The 17,832-nt window shown below is 42.3% G+C and overlaps 1 protein-coding gene across 2 annotated transcripts in view; it reads left to right on the top strand.

The window, feature by feature from the left end:
* Window positions 1-17,832, top strand: part of LOC140714928 (protein HID1) — a 278,586-nt gene that overhangs the window by 151,637 nt on the left and 109,117 nt on the right. The window contains exons 13-16 of one of the 2 annotated variants that reach the window (XM_073026598.1): window positions 259-423; window positions 7,489-7,716; window positions 7,969-8,105; window positions 12,110-12,139. In XM_073026598.1, coding sequence (XP_072882699.1) covers window positions 259-423; window positions 7,489-7,716; window positions 7,969-8,105; window positions 12,110-12,139 — 560 coding nt within the window. The remainder of the gene's footprint in view (window positions 1-258; window positions 424-7,488; window positions 7,717-7,968; window positions 8,106-12,109; window positions 12,140-17,832) is intronic. The other variant, XM_073026599.1, reaches the window with a different exon arrangement.

The following is a 17,832-nucleotide window of genomic DNA, read 5'->3' as shown; positions in this document are numbered from 1 at the left end:
AGAGATAGCTTTTCAGTTTCATGACCTTCCATCTCATTGAGCCGAAGAGTTAACACATTTTATGTTTTTGTTTCAGATTAGATTTTTTACTTCCCAATCACAGATCAGGGGAACTAGGGATGGGCTACCAATGTCTGTATTATAGGTCCCACACCCTGAGATTATATGCAAGTAAAGAATTGTATGATTCGCCTGAGATGAAAAATAATAGATTTGAAATGGATTACGTGTTTAGTGTGTATCTATTTTTTGTTATAGTCTCTCCGTATTTGAAGAGTTTGTCCATGGTTGCTGCAAATAAATTGCTGCACCTACTGGAAGCCTTCTCTACAACTTGGTTTTTGTTCTCAGCATCTCAGAACCACCACCTGGTCTTCTTCCTTCTGGAAGTCTTCAATAACATCATTCAGTACCAATTTGATGGTAAGTGTGGACTCGCATTATTATTATTCTGTAAGTTGCTTTGAATGTCAGAAGATACTACATTGTAAATTAATTGGCATGGACTAAGTGGCCACTTTATTAGGCACACTTGTATACCAGTGTGTTACATTAAAGGCATTAAATACACTGATATAGGAAGTAAGTATTTTTAGTGCCACAAGCAACAATAACCAAAGGGTACCAATATGAGAAAAAATCGCAAGAGAGTCACAAGAAATTAAAAATGCCATAAATAACAGTGTTAGCCTCTGATAGATGTATGGTAATATACCATTACCAAGGTGCAGGTTTGCCGTAAGTCTGAGCTAGCCATGGTATAGTGATGATGGAATAACCAGCTTTGGCATCACTAGCTAACAAGGCAAAACTTATCCAAATATTCTACTCATGATTGTTACTGAGTGACACACAGGAAATTTATGATTGGTTAAATAGAAAATTGGAGGGCTATAGGTAACTCAAGGTAATTTCTAAAGTAAGTACATGTTCGGCACAGCATTGTGGGCTGAAGGGCCTGTATTGTGTTGCAGGTTTTCTATGTTTTAATATGGGAATTTATTTATTTATTTAGGCAACAAGTTATTTTGATATGAAAGCGTTGCCTAAAAGAGTGGTGGAAGCAGATTCAATATTATTGAGGGAAAATGTACTGGACAAAAGGGGAAAGATAGGCAGGGGCATGAATAGAGGCAGTTTTTTAGGATATTTAGTTTGTTTTTTGAAAACCACATTGCAAAAATGACCCCTTTTTAGTAAAAAAAATTCTATAATAAAAATATCGTGGAATATAGCTCATTTCTATTTGAATTTAATTTCAGTGTTGCAGAAAAAGGGTTAACAGGAGATCAATTGTTCATTTTGTTACCAACTTTTGTATCCTCTGTAAATATCAAGAATATCAGCAGAGTATTCACTCATTTTTCTGACTGCATACAATATGTACACTCCAGCCACTGAATGAGGAACAAATGCAATCTAAGTGACTTTGACTGGACAGGGTTGTTTGAGTGTCTCAGAAACCACTGATTTTCTGGGCACAAACACAAAGTACACTGCAGATGCTGTGGTCAAAGCAACATGTACAACATGCTGGAAGAACTCAGCAGGTCAGGCAGCATCCGTGGAAACGAGCAGTCAACGTTTCAGGCCAAGACCCTTTGTCAGGACTGAAGAGGGAGAGGGCAGGTGCCCTATAAAGAAGGCAGGGGAAGGATGGGAAGGAGAAAGCTGGTAGGTGCCAGGTGAAAAACCAATAAGAGGCAGGATCAAGAGGTGGGGGAGGGGAAGCAGGAAGGGGATAGGCAGGAAAGGTGAAGAAGGAATGTAAGGGGAAAGCACTATGGGTAGTCGAAGAAGGCAGAATCATGAAAGAGGTGATAGGCAGCTGGAAGAGGAGGCAGTGTGAAACTGGGATGGGGGAAGGGAAAGGGAGGGAATTACCGGAAGTTGGAGAATTCAATGTTCACGCCAAGGGGCTGGAGACTACCCAGACGGTATATGAGGTGTTGCTCCTCCAACCTGAGTTTGGCCTCGTCATGGCAGTAGAGGAAACCGTGTATAGAAACATAGAAAATAGGTGCAGGAGTAGGCCATTCGGCCCTTCAAGCCTTCACCGCCATTCAGTATGATCATGGCTGATCATCCAACTCAGAACCCTGTACCTGCTTTCTCTCCATACCCCCTGATCCCTTTAGGCACAAGGGTCATATCTAACCTCCTCTTAAATATAGCCAATGAACCGGCCTCAACTGTTTCCTGTGGCAGAGAATTCCACAGATTCACCACTCTCTGTGTGAAGAAGTTTTTCCTCATCTCGGTCCTAAAAGGCTTCCCCTTTATCCTTAAACTGTGACCCCTCGTTCTGGACTTCCCCAACATCGGAAACAATCTTCCTGCATCTAGCCTGTCCAATCCCTTTAGAATTTTATACGTTTCAATAAGATCCCCCCTCAATCTTCTAAATTCCAGTGATTATAAGCCTAGTCGATCCAGTCTTTCTTCATATGAAAGTCCTGCCATCCCAGGAATCAATCTGGTGAACCTTCTTTGTACTCCCTCTATGGCAAGAATGTCTTTCCTCAGATTAGAGGACCAAAACTGCACACAATATTCTAGGTGCGGTCTCACCAAGGCCTTGTACAACTGCAGTAGAACCTCCCTGCTCCTGTACTCAAATCCTTTTGCTATGAATGCCAAATGCCAATGTATGGACATATCCGAATGGGAATGTGAAGCAGAGTTGAAGTGGGTGGCAACCGGGAGATCCTGTCTGTTGTGGCAGATTTTCTGGGATTTTCACGCACGACAAACTAGGGTTTACAGAGAATGGTGCAAAAAAACCTAAAAAAAACTTCCAATGAGTAGCAGTTTTGCAGGCAAAGATGTCTTGTTAATGAGAAAGGTCAGAGGACAGTGGTTCAAGTTGACAGGAAGGTGACAGTAACTCAAATAGCTGTGTGTTACAATGGTTGTGTACAGAAAAGCATCTCTGAACGCACAACACATTGAATCTTGAAGTCGATGGTCTGTGGCAGCAGAAGACCACACTGAGTTCCACTCCGGTGGCCATTTTATTATTTACAGGAGGTATCTACTAAAGTCATCACTGAATATATTGACTGCATAAATAGTCTAGTTCGGGCAACCAATCATATTAAAGCACTGTGAAGGTTGCAGTTGATAGATAGATAGATAGATACTTTATTCATCCCCTTGGGGAAATTCAACATTTTTTCCAATGTCCCATACACTTGTAGCAAAACTAATTACATACAATACTTAACTCAGTAAAAATATGATATGCATCTAAATCACTCTCTCAAAAAGCATTAATAATAGCTTTTAAAAAGTTCTTAAGTAGTTTACTTAAATACATTAAATGCAATCAACCCCGGCACTTTAACATATCTTACTCCTGGTGGTTGAATTGTAAAGCCTAATGGCATTGGGGAGTATTGACCTCTTCATCCTGTCTGAGGAGCATTGCATTGATAGCAACCTGTCGCTGAAACTGCTTCTCTGTCTCTGGATGGTGCTATGTAGAGGATGTTTAGGTCTTAACCATGTGTCTTTTGATCTTATGGAAATGTACGGAGTTGGAGTTGAACAGCATTGCGATTTTAATTGATAATTACGCTGCAGATGGAATACATGCTGAGACAGTGCAAAAGGAACTTTACTCCTTGTCTAACCTATGCTGCCCCTGCCTGGTACTGGAGTGTCATAGAGTCTTGAAGTGATAAAGCACAGAAAGAAGTCCTTCAGCACCATGATCAATTAGTCATATATACAAATCTCAAATATCAGCAATTGATCTGTAGCTTCCTATAACTTTGTGATTCCAGTGCTGGCCTAGATGGTTCTTAATGTGAGAGTCTCTACCTCCACCATCTGCCAGGAAAATGATTAAGTGCAAGATCATAATGAGGTAGATTGTGAGTTCAAGAGTCAAACTTATTGTAAATGAGTCTGATAACAGTGGGGTAGAAACTGTTCTTGAACCCGTTGGTACGTGCTTCCAGGCATTTGTATGCTCTGCCTGAAGGCAGAGAGAATGTCCGGGATGGGTGGGGTCTTTGATTATGCTGGGTACTTTACTGACACAGCGGGAAGCATAAACAGAGTCCATAGTGGTTAGAACAGTAGAGCACAGGAACAGGCTCTTAGGCCCATAATGTTGTGCCAAACCAATCAAATTAGTAATCAGATGGCTAACTAAACTAATCACTCCTGCCTACACAATGTCCATATCCTTCTATTTTCGTCGTATTCACGTGTCTAACTAAAAGTCTCTAACATTTCTTCTTACTGCCACCCAGAAAGCGCATTCAAGGCCACCTTCTGTGGAAAAAACAGCCCCTCACATTGCTTTTGAAATTACACCCTCACCTTAAATGATATATATTTCAACCCTTGGAAAAAGATATTGCTTGTCTAATCTTATCTATGCCTCTCAAGATCTTATAAACCTCTATCAAATCTCCCCTCAGCTTCCAGCACTCTCAAGAAAATAACTGAAGTTTGTCCAACCTTTCATTATATGCCCTCTAATCCAGGCAGCATCCTTGCAAACTTCTATGTGCCCTCTCCAAAGCCTCAATATCCTTGCTATAATGGGGTGACCAGAATTGTGTGCAATGTTCCAGAATTGGCCTATATAGAGTTTCAATACGCTGCAGCATAACTTCCTGACTTTTGAATTCAGTGCGTCAACTAATAAAGACAAGCATGTCATATGCCTTCTTAACCACCCGATCAACCTGTGTGGCCACTTCCAGGATGTATGAATTTAACTCAAAGATCCCTCTGCTCATCAGCACTGTAAAGCATCTTTCCTTTATCAGTGTTGACAGCCAGATTAAACTCAATCTGTCATTTCTCTGCTGATATCTGCAACTGATCTATATGCTGTTGTATTTTTTTTGTCAGTCTTCTACACTATCCACAACACCACCAAGCTTTGTATCGTCTGCAATCTTACTAACCCACCCATCTACATTTTCATCCAAGTCATTTTATAATACTTTCTCACAAAATCCATACTTATCCTTATCTATAGCGATCTTAAAATTTAAGGAGTTGTGGTCATTGTTCACCCACTGAAAGGTTGGTTACCTGTCCAGGCTCATTATCTAACTCCAGGTCCAGTACAGGTCCTCCTTTTGTGAGACTATTTACATGTTGATTTAAGAAACCTTCCTGGATGCACCTAACAAATCTTGCCCCTTCTAAATCCCTTGCACTCAGAAGGTGTGATTTATATTCGGCAAGTTGAAGTTCCCCATGACAAAAATCTTTAATCTGCTTGCATAGCTGTTCCTCATTGTCCCGCAGGCTTTCGGGGGTGGGGGGGGGGTCTATAGTACAATCCCATCAGAATGATTGCAGTGGGTGAGCCCTCCGTTATATCTCCACTAAGTGCATCTGTGATATTGACCCTGATTAGTAGTGCAACTCCCCTACCTCCTTTAATTCCCTCCCCTACCTCCTTTATTTCTGAAGTGTCGGAACCTTGAAATATTAAACACCCATTCCCATCCCTCTCTCAACCAAGTCTCCATGACAGACAGACATACTTTATTGATCCCGAGCGAAATTGGGTTTTGTTACAGTCGCACCAACCAAGAATAGTGTAGAAATATAGCAATATAAAACCATAAATAATTAAATAATAATAAGTAAATTATGCCAAATGGAAATTAGTCCAGGACCAGCCTATTGGCTCAGGATGTCTGACACTCTGAGGGAGGAGTTGTAAAGTTTGATGGCCACAGGCAGGAATGACAGGCATGCAACTTGGACAGCATCCTCTTTTCAGACCCACCATCAGAGAGTCCAGTTCCACCCCCACAACATCACTGGCCTTATGAATGAGTTTGTTAATTCTGTTGGTGTCTGCTACCCTCAGCCTGCTGTCCCAGCACACAACAGCAAACGTGATAGCACTGGCCACCACAGACTTGTAGAACATCCTCAGCATCGTCCGGCAGATGTTAATGGCCATGATATCCTAGATCTATGTACTGATCTATGCTCTAAGTTCATCACCTTTACCCATCATACTCCTAGCATTAAAATACATACAGTTCAAACTGTCTGTTCCATCATACCTGTTACCTTGCCCTGCCTGTGTTTACTCACCCCGACATCTATGCTCCTCTCCATCACTCCACTTTCTGACATGGTGCTGTGATTCTCATCCCTTTGTAAAACGAGTTTAAAACCTCCTAAGTAGCACTATTGAACCTCCTGGCCCAGGATATTGGTTCCTCTCCAGTTTAGTTGCAACATGCCCCTCTTGTACAGGTCACCCCTACCACAGAAGAGGTTCCAGATATACAACAACCTGAAACCCTGCCCTCTGTACCAGTTTGTTGGCCACTCATTCATCTGTACTATCATCCTATTCCTACCCTGACTAGCACGTGGCACTGGGAATAATCCAGAGATTACGAGATTACTACCTTGGAGGCCCTGCTATTCAACCTTTTTATAAACACCCTTTACTCGCTGCACAGGACTTCTTCCCCTTTCCTACCTACGTTATTGATGCAGCATGACCTCTGGCTGCTCACCCTCCCTTTTGAGAATATTCTGCAGGCACTCTGAGACATCCTTAGCACCAGATAGGCAACACACCTTCCTGGCATCTCTTTCACAGCCACAGAATCTCATGATCATTTCCCTACCTATCAACTCTCCTATCACTATCGCTCTATCTGACTGTACCCTTCCCTGTTGAGCCTCAGAGCTGGCCAGAGTGCCACTGGCCTAGTTGATGCTGTTGTGCACTGATAGGTCATCTTCCCAGCAGTATTTTATGAAGAAAAGTATCCAAAGGGGTATATTTGTTGCTGAGGAGAATGGCCACAGGGAAACTCTGCACTGTGTGACCACCTCAAAAGTAATCTCATTTATGAGGTTGATTGGTTCCTGCTTTGCGCTGAGCTAAATCTTCAAGTCTGTGCAGTTTCTTGTAGTCATATGCACAGCGGTTGCTATACGAATCCATGGTGCATCTGGACAGGATGTTTTCTATGTGCATTGATTAAAAATGGTCAGGGTCTAACTGCCGTCCTGGGAACATATGATGGGACTTGCAGAGGGAGCTTTATTTGGTCCATGTAGTATCAGATGTTTGCTGAGTTATTAATATTTGACAAATGAGTTAAGACAGAGGTTAGTTGTGATGAGTAAACACAAAGTACACTGCAGATGCTGTGGTCAAATCAACACGTATAAACAAGCTGGATGAACTCAGCAGTTCAGGCAGTATCCATTGAAATGTTTCGGGCCGAGACCCTTCGTCAGGACTGCTCATTTCAATGAATGCTGCCCGACCCACTGAGTTCATCTAGCTTGTTTGTACGTGTTGCTTAGCTTGTGATGAGTTGTGGAAGCTGTTCTATGTTGTACATATCTCAATGAATAATGAGGGACTAGTGGGGGTAATCCCCATAGCTGTGACCTGTTTATTGGGATGGTGCTTGCTGCTGATTTTTGGATGAATCTTTCTGCAGACTTAACCATTTCTTCTTGTTCTAGGAAATTCAAACCTGGTCTATGCCATCATTCGGAAGCGCAATGTCTTCCACCAGCTTGCCAATCTCCCAACTGATCCTGCTGCCATCCAGAAAGCCATACAGAAGAAGAAGAAATCAGCTGAGCCCATTTCACGGACTAACTCACAGGAGGGAGTATCCATGGAAGGATCACGGCCAGCGGCTCCTGCAGAACCAGGCACTTTGAAGACCAGCCTCGTGGCAACCCCAGGTACTGCCTGTAAACACAGCCCCACTATAGAAAAGTCCCACACCAGACAAGGATCTTACCCTGTCATTCCCCCACACTACTGGCTCTTACACTGCCATCCATTGCCACTAGGCAGTAAGCCCTGCTCTGGTCAATAGTTATTGCTGAGCTTGTCTGTTGTCATTAGTTACCATTGAACTTGTCTGTGGTCACCAGTTATCATTGAGCTGTGCTCTTTTAACACTGAACTCACTCTCTTTGCTCTGTGTTCAGGTATTGATAAACTTACGGAGAAATCACAGATCTCAGAGGATGGGACAATGAGCCGTGTAGATCAGGTTCAGACTGAAGACTGCAGTCTTACAGTGACCAGTGACACTGAATCATCAAGTGGGGTTTGTGATGTTCAGGTATTGTTACTATGTTATTCTAACCTCTTACTCCATATCTCTTTCTGGGTCAGTTCTATAGACCTTAAATGAAGAAAAAGGTCTAGTTACATTCAGTTCCCCTGACTTCAAGAGGTCCTGAAGTGTTTTCCAACTAATGCACCATTGTTAGAAATGGAGATAATGTGGGAAAGACTGTTGCTTACCTGTTTAGTTAGATACTGTAAGCAAGATTATCAGGGACCTCCTGTCAAGCCAGATCAAGTTTAATTATCATTCAAACCATACATAAATATAACCAAATAAAACAGCATTACTGTCAGGATAAGATGCAAAATATTCAAAATAGTAAGCAAAAACTCAAAAATAGCAGGTAACATAATTCTAAATATTGAGCAAAGAAGCATATTCACTCAAAAAAAAACATATAGTCCAAGACTCTGAGTGGCAGTGTATAGTTGTATGCAATCCAGCCTGTCATTCCCACCGCTCGAAGACAGAAGGGAAGATCTGATGGGAGAGGCCAAGCCCTAGCCGAGCTCAACCATGCTGTAGCACTTCTGTGACTCTCACCTGGTCTGCATTAGCAGGCAAGCCCAAGGCTTGAGGCCTAGTTCTCGCTACAACTGAGGCTATGCAGCTCTCATGTTGACTGTTCCTCCACCAGAAAAGGGTAACAGACCTATGACAACTTAGATTATCATGGTCCAACAGAGTTCTGCGATCACGTGAAATGTTCGAGACAATCTTCCACGTTTTTACTGCACTAACTCCAATGCTTCCAAGTAGCAACATGGACCGCAGCCAGGTCTGCTCCTTTGAACCCAAACCAGCGCCTCCGATATCCTGACCAGTGCCTTGAAACCTTGGCCGAACCCTTTGACACCTCGGCTGGCTCCACTGAGCACATCAGTCCAGCTACTACGATCAATGAGCAGCTCACTGCTGGAGTAGCCCTGCAGTAGACCGTAAGACATAGGAGCAGAATTAGGCCATTCAGACCATCGAGTCTGTTCCGCCATTCCATCATGGCCTATCCCGGATTCCACTCAACCCCAGACACCTGGCTTCTCACCATATCCTTTGATGCCCTGACCAATCGGGAAACTATTTCCTCTTTAAGTATACCCACAGACTTGGCCTCTACCGCAGTCGGTGGCAGAACTTTCCACAGATTCACTACTCTCTGGCTAAAAAAATTCCTCTTGTCTCTATTCTAACAGGTCACCCCTCAGTTCTGAAGCTATACCATCTATTCAGGATACCCCCACCAAAGGAAACATCCTCTCCACATCCACCTTATCTTGTCCTTTCAACATTCAGTAGGTTTCAATGAGATCCCCCCATGTTCTTCTAAATTCCAGCGAGTACAGGCCCAAAGCTGCTAAATGCTCCTCATATGTTAACCCCTTCATTCCCAGAATCATCCTCATGAACCTCCTCTGGACTCTCTTGAATGACTACACATCCTTTCTGAGAAATGTTGACAGTACTCGAAGTGCGGCCTGACTGGTGCCTTATAGAGCCTCAGCATTATCTCCTTGCTTTTGTATTCAATTCCCCTTGAAATAAATACCAACATTGCATTTGCCTTCTTTATCACAAACCGACCTGTAAATTATCCTACTGGGATGAGGACTCTTAAGTCCCTATGCACCACTGATGTTTGAATTTTCTACCCATTTGATAACAGTCTGCATTATTGTTCTTTTTACAAAAATGCAATATCATACATTTCCCAACACTGTATTCCATCAGTCTCTTTTTGCCCATTCTTCCAATTTGTCTAAGTCCTGCTGTAATCACATTACTTCCTCACCATTACATACCCCTCCACCTATCTTCGTATCATCCACAAACTTTGCCACAGAGCCAACAATTCCATTACCTAAATCATTGATAAACAATGTGAAAAGTTTCGGTCCCAATACTGATCCTGAGTAACACCACTAGTCACTGGCAGCCAACCAGAAAAGTTCCCCTTTATTCCCACTTGTTGCCTCCTGGCTGTCAGCCATGCCTGTATCTTTCCTATAATGGCATAGGATTTTATCTTGTTAAGCAGCCTCATGTGTAGCACATTATCAAATGCTTTTTGAAGATCCAAGTGAATGACATACACTGCCTCTCCTTTGTCCACTCTACTTGTTGCTTCCTTGAAGAATTCTAACAGATTTGTGAGGCAATATTTCCCTTTACAGAAGCCATGCAGACTGTGACTTATTTTATCATTAGTCTTCAAGTACCTTGAAACCTCCTCCTTATTAATAGTCTCCAACACTTACCTACCATTGAGGTTAGGATAACTGGCCTATAATTTCAAACGAGAAAATCTGAAGATACTGGAAAAACAAGCAACACACACAAAATGCTGGAGGAACTCAGCAGGCTGGGCGGCATCTGTGGACAAGAGTAGAAAAATAGAGGACTATGTGCTAGGGAAATTCTAGGCAGCCTCTTGAGTAGGTTATATGGTCGGCATCACATTGTGGGCTGAAGGGCCTGTAATGTGATGTAGATTTCTGTTCTAGTATAGTCAATGTTTTGGGCCAAGACCCTTCAGCAGGTCTATAATTTCTTTTTCCTTTCTTCCCTTCTTAAAGAGGGAAGTGACATTTGCCATCATCCAGTCCTTTGGGACTATGCCAGAATCAAGTGATTAGTGAAAGAACATGACCAATGCATACATTATCTCTTCAGCAACCTCTCTCAGGATCTAGGATGTAGTCCATATGGTCCAAGTTACTTATCCACCTTAAGACCTTTGAGTTTGCCTAGCACTTTTTCCTTTATAATAGCAATGTCACTCACTCCTGCTCACTGACACTCATGGACCTCTGGCACACAGCTAGTGTCTTCCATACTGAAGACTGATGCAAAGTACTGACTAATTTCATCCGCATTTCTTTGTTCCTCATTACTACCTCACCAGCATCATTTTTCAGTGGTCTAATGTTAACTCTCACCTCCCTTTTACTGTTTATATAACTGGAAAAAACTTTTAAGTATCCTGCTTTACATTATCAGCTAGTTTGCCATTCTATTTCATCTTTTCCTTTCATATAGTATCCAATGTTCTTAGAGTAGAATTGTCTTTGGATCACAAAAAACTAATTTTACAGTGACAAAAGCACCTTCGATTGGCTCCCCAAAGGCCGCTGTGTTCTTGCACACTGCCATCTTACCGGAAGGGCTCTCATTTCTTCTACATTGACAGAAATATATCCACATTATAAATTGCTGTGGAATCCATAGCTTGGATTAACAAAAAATATGAAGTTGAGGTAGAAAGTAAGAAGGAGCTTCAAAATCTCAGTGGCCCATTTAGTTCAGGCGGAGGGGGGAATAACGGTAAATTCTGTGCTTTATGTTTGAATTGCATATTATGGAGAAATCCAGCTTTGAAATCATTCAGTTACAAGAAGGGATCAGGCAGAATGTGTACAGTGAAGGAGTTATTGTTTCAGAACAACTTTGCATCTGCGAGATGAAGCGAATTTTGAGTTGCAAAGAGGGTGGGAAGGATGGAGAGAACAAAAGTGAAGTCTGACAAAGGAAAGTAGGGGATTAAATAATGAACAGGTGATAATGTAAAGCAGATTGGTAAATTAAATTGGTTTATTACTGTCACATACTAAGGTACAGAGGAAATCTTTGTTTTGCATCCCATCCATACAGATTATTTTATTACAACAGTGCTTTGAGGTAGTACAAGGGAAAAAGACAGGAGCAGAATAAAGGGGAGCAGAATTGGTGACAGCACAACTACTTCTGTTTTGCGCCATTCTCCCTTTTATCACTTCCCTGTCTCTCTTTTTCATACTCACCTTCGTTTTCAATCTTTTCTCCCCTCCCCATTTCCAATATAGCTTCAAAGCTATTTAATTCCGTATCCAGTGCTGAAAATGTTACGTGTCAAGTCTTTCTCCGCTGCTGCTGCTGAGTCTTTGCAAAATATTCTGATTTTATTTCACATTTCCTGCTGTTATAGGTTTGTATTCATGTGTTTTCTTTTTTGCCACCAGGGGGATGCATTTGCCTGCCATGCAGTCTGGGTAAGCATGATCATACCACTTCTGAGCAGCTGTGTACATGTTTCTCTCTGCCATAAAGTTGACGTAGTTCTGACGTAGCAATTTCCAGCATGTGACAATGCTGTGTCTACAGTGCTATATTTGCAATAACACACACAAATGCTGGAGAAATTCAGTAAGTCAGATATAATTTATGGAGGGGAATGAATAGTCGACATTTCAGACTGACTGATGAAGGGTCTTAGCCCGAAATCTCACCTGTTTATTCTCCTCCATAGATGGATACCACCTTGCTGAGTTCCTCCAGTATTTTGTGTGTGTTGCTCAAGATGTCCAACATCTGCAATATCTCAAGTTTATGTTATCTGCAGTGCTGTGTGTAGATGGAATTGGCTGTCTTTTGCTACTCTGCCTCAGGTTGAAAATGGGACTACCTGAAGAAAATACAGTAGCTGTGGAAAGCATAAAGGAGGACTTTCCAACAACTAGAGCAAACTAGTTTAATGATAGAAGATAGAGGGTAGTGGTGGAAGGCTGTTATTTGGACTGGAGGCTGTGAGCAGTGGGGTTTTATAGGGGTCAGCGCTTAGAACTCTGCTTTATGTAATATATGCAAATGACTTGCACAAAAATGTGATGAATTGGTTATTAAGTGTACGTACAACACAAAAGTTGGCATTGTGTATAGTGAAGAATGTTGTCAGAAGGCACAGGTTCAGTTATAGAAATGGGCAGAGAAATAGCAGATGGAGTTAATCCAGGCAAGTGTGAGGTTTGGAAGGTCAAACAAATATAAAGGGAAGATGTATCATTAATGAAAGGACCCTTAACAGTGTTGATGAACAGAAAGATTTATGATCCAAGCCTATAGCTTCCTGAAAGTGGTTGTACAGGTTGAAATGGTAGTCAAGAATGTGTATGACAAGTTGCCTTTATTAGTTTCAGCACTGAATTCAAGAAGTTATGTTGTAGTTTTATAAAACTCTGGTTGCACTATTATAGAAAAGATTTAGAGAGGGGCAGAAGGGTTTTATTTATTTATTGAGATAAGCACCGAATAGGCTGTTCTGATCCTTTGAATTGTAGTGCCCAGCAGCACCTGATTTAACCCTAGCCTAAGTGAGGGACAATTTACAATGTACAGTTAACCTACAAACTGGACTATGGATTCTGGAAGGAAACCCATGCAGTCATGGGGGAGAATGTTCAAACTCCTTATAGAGAGTGGCGGGAATTGAACTCGGGTTTCTGGCACTGCAAAGCATCACACTAACCATTACGGTACTGTGCCACCCTAGGATGATTTACCAGGATGTTGCCTGGATTAGACGGTACAAACTATAATGAAAGGTTGGACAGACTTGGGTTGCATTTTCTGGAGTGTTAGAGGCTGAAGTACACCTGACATTTGAGAGGTGTAGATGGAGAGTCAGTGTCTTTCCCTGGCTAGAAATGTCAAATACTAGACTACTAGAAGACATGCATTTAAGGTGAGAGGGAGAAAGTTTAAATGGAGATATAAGGAGTATTTTTTTTTGCACAGAGTGTTAGGTTGGGCTGCCATGAGTGGTGGTACTGGAAGCAGATACAAACAATAGTCACATTTAAGAAACATTTAGACAGGCACATAACCAGGTTGTGAATGAAGAGAATTGGATCATGTACAAAGAGATGGGATTAGTTTTATTTGGCGTTGTGGTTGGCACAGGCTGAAGTGTGTTGTGTATATGCTGTACTTTTCCTGTGTTTTAGTTTTTTGAGATCAACATTTTCTAAACTAGTCCTTTTCAGATCCTCTCTCTCAGGCCCATCTCCCTTGGACTTTTCTCTTCCTATTTCTGAGAATGCCATCATCTTACCACTGTTCAGTCCTCTCCACTATTCTGGTACTCTCATCTGGCTCAAAAGGCCTATTGCTTCTGCTTCTGTCTGCAGGCAACTAGATTACTTCACTCTTTCCTTCAGCAGCTAGCTTCAAACTCCGATAGCCATTTCCTGTGACTCTGTGATATCTGGGCCCAATCTCTGTCTCTGACCTGTGTTTTGAGCCACATTTCTGTCTTCCTATTCTGTTCACAGCTTTTGCCATCAAGGAACCAAGTACTGTAACACCATAAGACCATAAGATATAGGATTAGGCCATTTGGCCCATCGAGTCTGCACTGCCATTTCATCATGGCTGATCCAATTTCCTCTTAGCTCCAGTCACCTGCCTTCTCCCCTTATCCCTTCATGCCCTGACCAATCAAGATTGTATCAGCCTCTGCCTTAAATATACATAAGGACTTGGTCTCCATAGCTGGCCGTGGCAAAGAATGCCTCAGATTCCTCTGACTAAAGAAATTCCTCTATCTGCGTTCTAAAAGGACACCACTCTATTTTGAGGCTGTGTCCTCTGGTCTTACACTGTCCCACTATAGGGGCACAAAACTGCTCACAGTTCTCCAAATGAGGCCTTACCAGTGCTTTATAAAGTTTCAGCATTACATCCTTGCTTTTATATTCTAGTCCTCTTGAAATGAATGCTAACATTGTATTTGCCTTCCTCACCGCAGACTCAACCTGCAAGTTAACCTTCAGGGAATCCTGCACAAGGACTCCCAAATCTCTTTATGCCTCAGTTTTTTGTACTTTCTCTCCATTTAGAAAATAGTCAGTTCTTTCATTTCTTCTACTAAATTACATGACCATACACTTCCTGACACTGTATTCCATCTGCCAGTTCTTTGCCTATTCTCTTAATCTGAGTCCTTCTGTAGCCTCAAAACTACCTACCTCTCCACCTATCTTCGTATGGTCTGCAAACTTTGCAACAAAGCTATCGATTCCCTCATCCCTCATTGACATACAGCATAAAAAGAATTGGTCTTAACACACACCTGTGCAGAACACCACTAGTCATCAGCACCCAACCAGAAAAGACTTCATTTATTCCCACTCTTTCCCTCTGGCCAATTAGCTATTGCTTTATCTATGCTAGAATCTTCCCTGTAAAACCATGTGTCGTAGATGGCACTTTGTCAAAGGCCTTCTGAAAATCCAAGTACACAACATCAATTGATTCTCCGTTGTCTATCCTGCTTGTTATTTCTTCATAGAATTCCAGCATAATTGTCAAGCAAGATTTTCCCTTGAGGCCTATTTTATCATGTGCCTCCGAGTACCCTGAAACCACATCCTTAACAATCGACTCCAAAGTCTTCCCAACCACTAAGGTCAGACTAACTGACCTATAATTTTCTTTCTTCTGAACTTCTCCCTCCTTGAAGAGTGGAGTGACATTTGCAATTTTCCAGTCTTCCGGAACTATTCCAGAATCTAGTGATTCTTGAAAAATCAATAGTAATACCTCCACAATCTCCTCAGCCACCTCTTTCAGAACCGTGGGGTGTAGTCTATCTGATCCAGTTTCCTGACTGCCTCCCCCTTAGTAATAACAACTACACTCGCTTGCCCCTTGACACTCTCAAATTTCTGGCATATTGCTAGTGTCTTCCATAGTGAAGATTAATGCAAAATACTTATTCAGTTCATTTGCCATTTCCTTGTCCCCTATTGCTACCTTTCCCAAGTCATTTCCCAGCAATCCAATATTCTCCCGCCTCTCTTTTACTCATTATTTTAACTGAAAAAACTTTGGTATCCTCTTTGGTATACCTTCACAATCTCTCCAGCCACCTTTTTCAGAACCCTGTGGTCCACACCATTTGACCCAAATGATTTACCTACCTTCAGACCTTTCAGTTTCCCAAGAAATTTCTCTCTAGTAATGGTAACTTCACATACTTCATGACCCCTGACACTTGGAATTTCCACCATACCGCTAGTGTGTACTGCAGTGAAGACCGATGCAAAATACTCAAGATTGTCTGCCATTTCTTTGTCTACCATTACTACCTTTCCCACATTGTTTTCCAGTGGTCCAAAATCCACTCTTGCTTCTCTTACACACAAAATGCTGGTGGAACGCAGCAGGCCAGGCAGCACCTATAGGAAGAAGTACAGTCGACGTTTCGGGCCGAGACCCTTCGTCAGGACTAACTGAAAGAAGAGATTTGAAAGTTTCAAATCTCTTACTATCTCTTATTTCAGTTAGTCCTGACAAAGGGTCTCGGCCCAAAACGTCAACTGCACTTCTTCCTATAGATGCTGCCTGGCCTGCTGCGTTCCACCAGAATTTTGTGTGTGTTGCTTGAATTTCCAGCATCTGCAGATTTCCTCGTTATTGCTTCACTTATACAGTTTATGTATCTGAAGAAAGTTTTGGTATCCTCTTTAATATTATTGGCTAGCTACTTTTGTATTTCATCTTTATCTTAATTACATTTTTAGTTACCTTCTGTTGTTTTTTAAAATCTTCCCAATCCTCTAACTTCCCACTAACTTTTCCCAGGGCTGAAATGGCTAGCACAAGAGGGCACAGTTTTAAGGTGCTTGGAAGTAGGTACAGATAAGATGTCAGGGGTAAGTTTTTTACGCAGTGTGGTGAGTGCGTGGAATGGGCTGCTGGTGATGGCGGTGGAGGCAGATATGATGGGCTCTTTTAAGAGACTTCTGGATAGGTACATGGAGCTTAGAAAGATAGAGGGCTATGGGTAACCCCAGGTAATTTCTGAGGCAAGGGCATGTTCAGCACAGCTTTGTGGGCCGAAGGGCCTGTATTGTGCTGTAGGTTTTCTATGTTTCTATGTTAACTTTTGCTCTATTATATGCCCTCTCTTTGGCTTTTATGTTGGCTTTGACATCCCTTGTTAGCCATGGAGCATTGGTTGTGTCATTCCACCCTTAAAATACTTTTCCTCTTTGGGATGTATATAATCCTGTGCCTTCTGAATTGCTTCCAGAAATTCCAGCCATTGCTGCCCTGCCATCATTCCTGTTGGTGTTCTTTTCCAATCAATTTTGGCCAACTCCTCTCAAATGCCTCTTTAATTTTCTCAGCTTGCCACTTAAAATCTCTCTTCAGGACCTCCTCACCTGTCTACCTATGTCATTGGTGCCAATATGTACCAAGACTTCAGGCTGCTTACCCTCACCCTTGCGAATGCTATGGACGTGATCAGAGACATCCCTGACCCTGGCACTAGGGAGGCAATATACCATCTGGGTGTCTTAACGCGCCTGCAGAATCTCATCTCTCTTCCTCTGACTAACGAATCTCCTAGCAATACTGCTGTCCTCTTCAGCTCTCTGATCCGCTGAGCCACAGCACCAGATTCAGTGCCAAAGACCAGGTCACTGTGGCTCCATCCACATAGATTGTCCCGCTCAATAGTACCTAAAGTTGTGTAATTATTATTATTGAGGGGAACGGCTGCAAGTGTACTCTGCAATGGCTGTGAATTTCTCCTGACAGTCACCCGGTTACCTGTCTCCTGCAATCTAGGGGTGACACCCTGCCTGTGGCTCCTGTCTATTACCACCTCATTCTCCTGTATGACTGGAAGGTCATCAAGCTGCAGCTCCAGTTCCTTACTATGTTCTCTCAGGAGCTGCATCTCGGTGCACCTGGTCCAGATGTCTTTATCTGGAAGACTGGAGGTATCCCAGACTTCCCACATCCCACACAGAGTACATAACATTGCCCCGGAGCCATTCTCCTTAAGCTACTATGTCCTAATCGATGAAGAATAAACAAATAAGACCAGAGAGAGAATAACTTATGAGACAATTTATGTCACACAAGCCTGATGAGCCAAAACCTCTCTAAAAAC

The sequence above is a fragment of the Hemitrygon akajei genome, chromosome 22 (assembly GCF_048418815.1).
Source record: "Hemitrygon akajei chromosome 22, sHemAka1.3, whole genome shotgun sequence".
Lineage (NCBI taxonomy): Eukaryota > Metazoa > Chordata > Chondrichthyes > Myliobatiformes > Dasyatidae > Hemitrygon > Hemitrygon akajei.
This window is presented reverse-complemented; position numbering and strand designations above follow the sequence as displayed.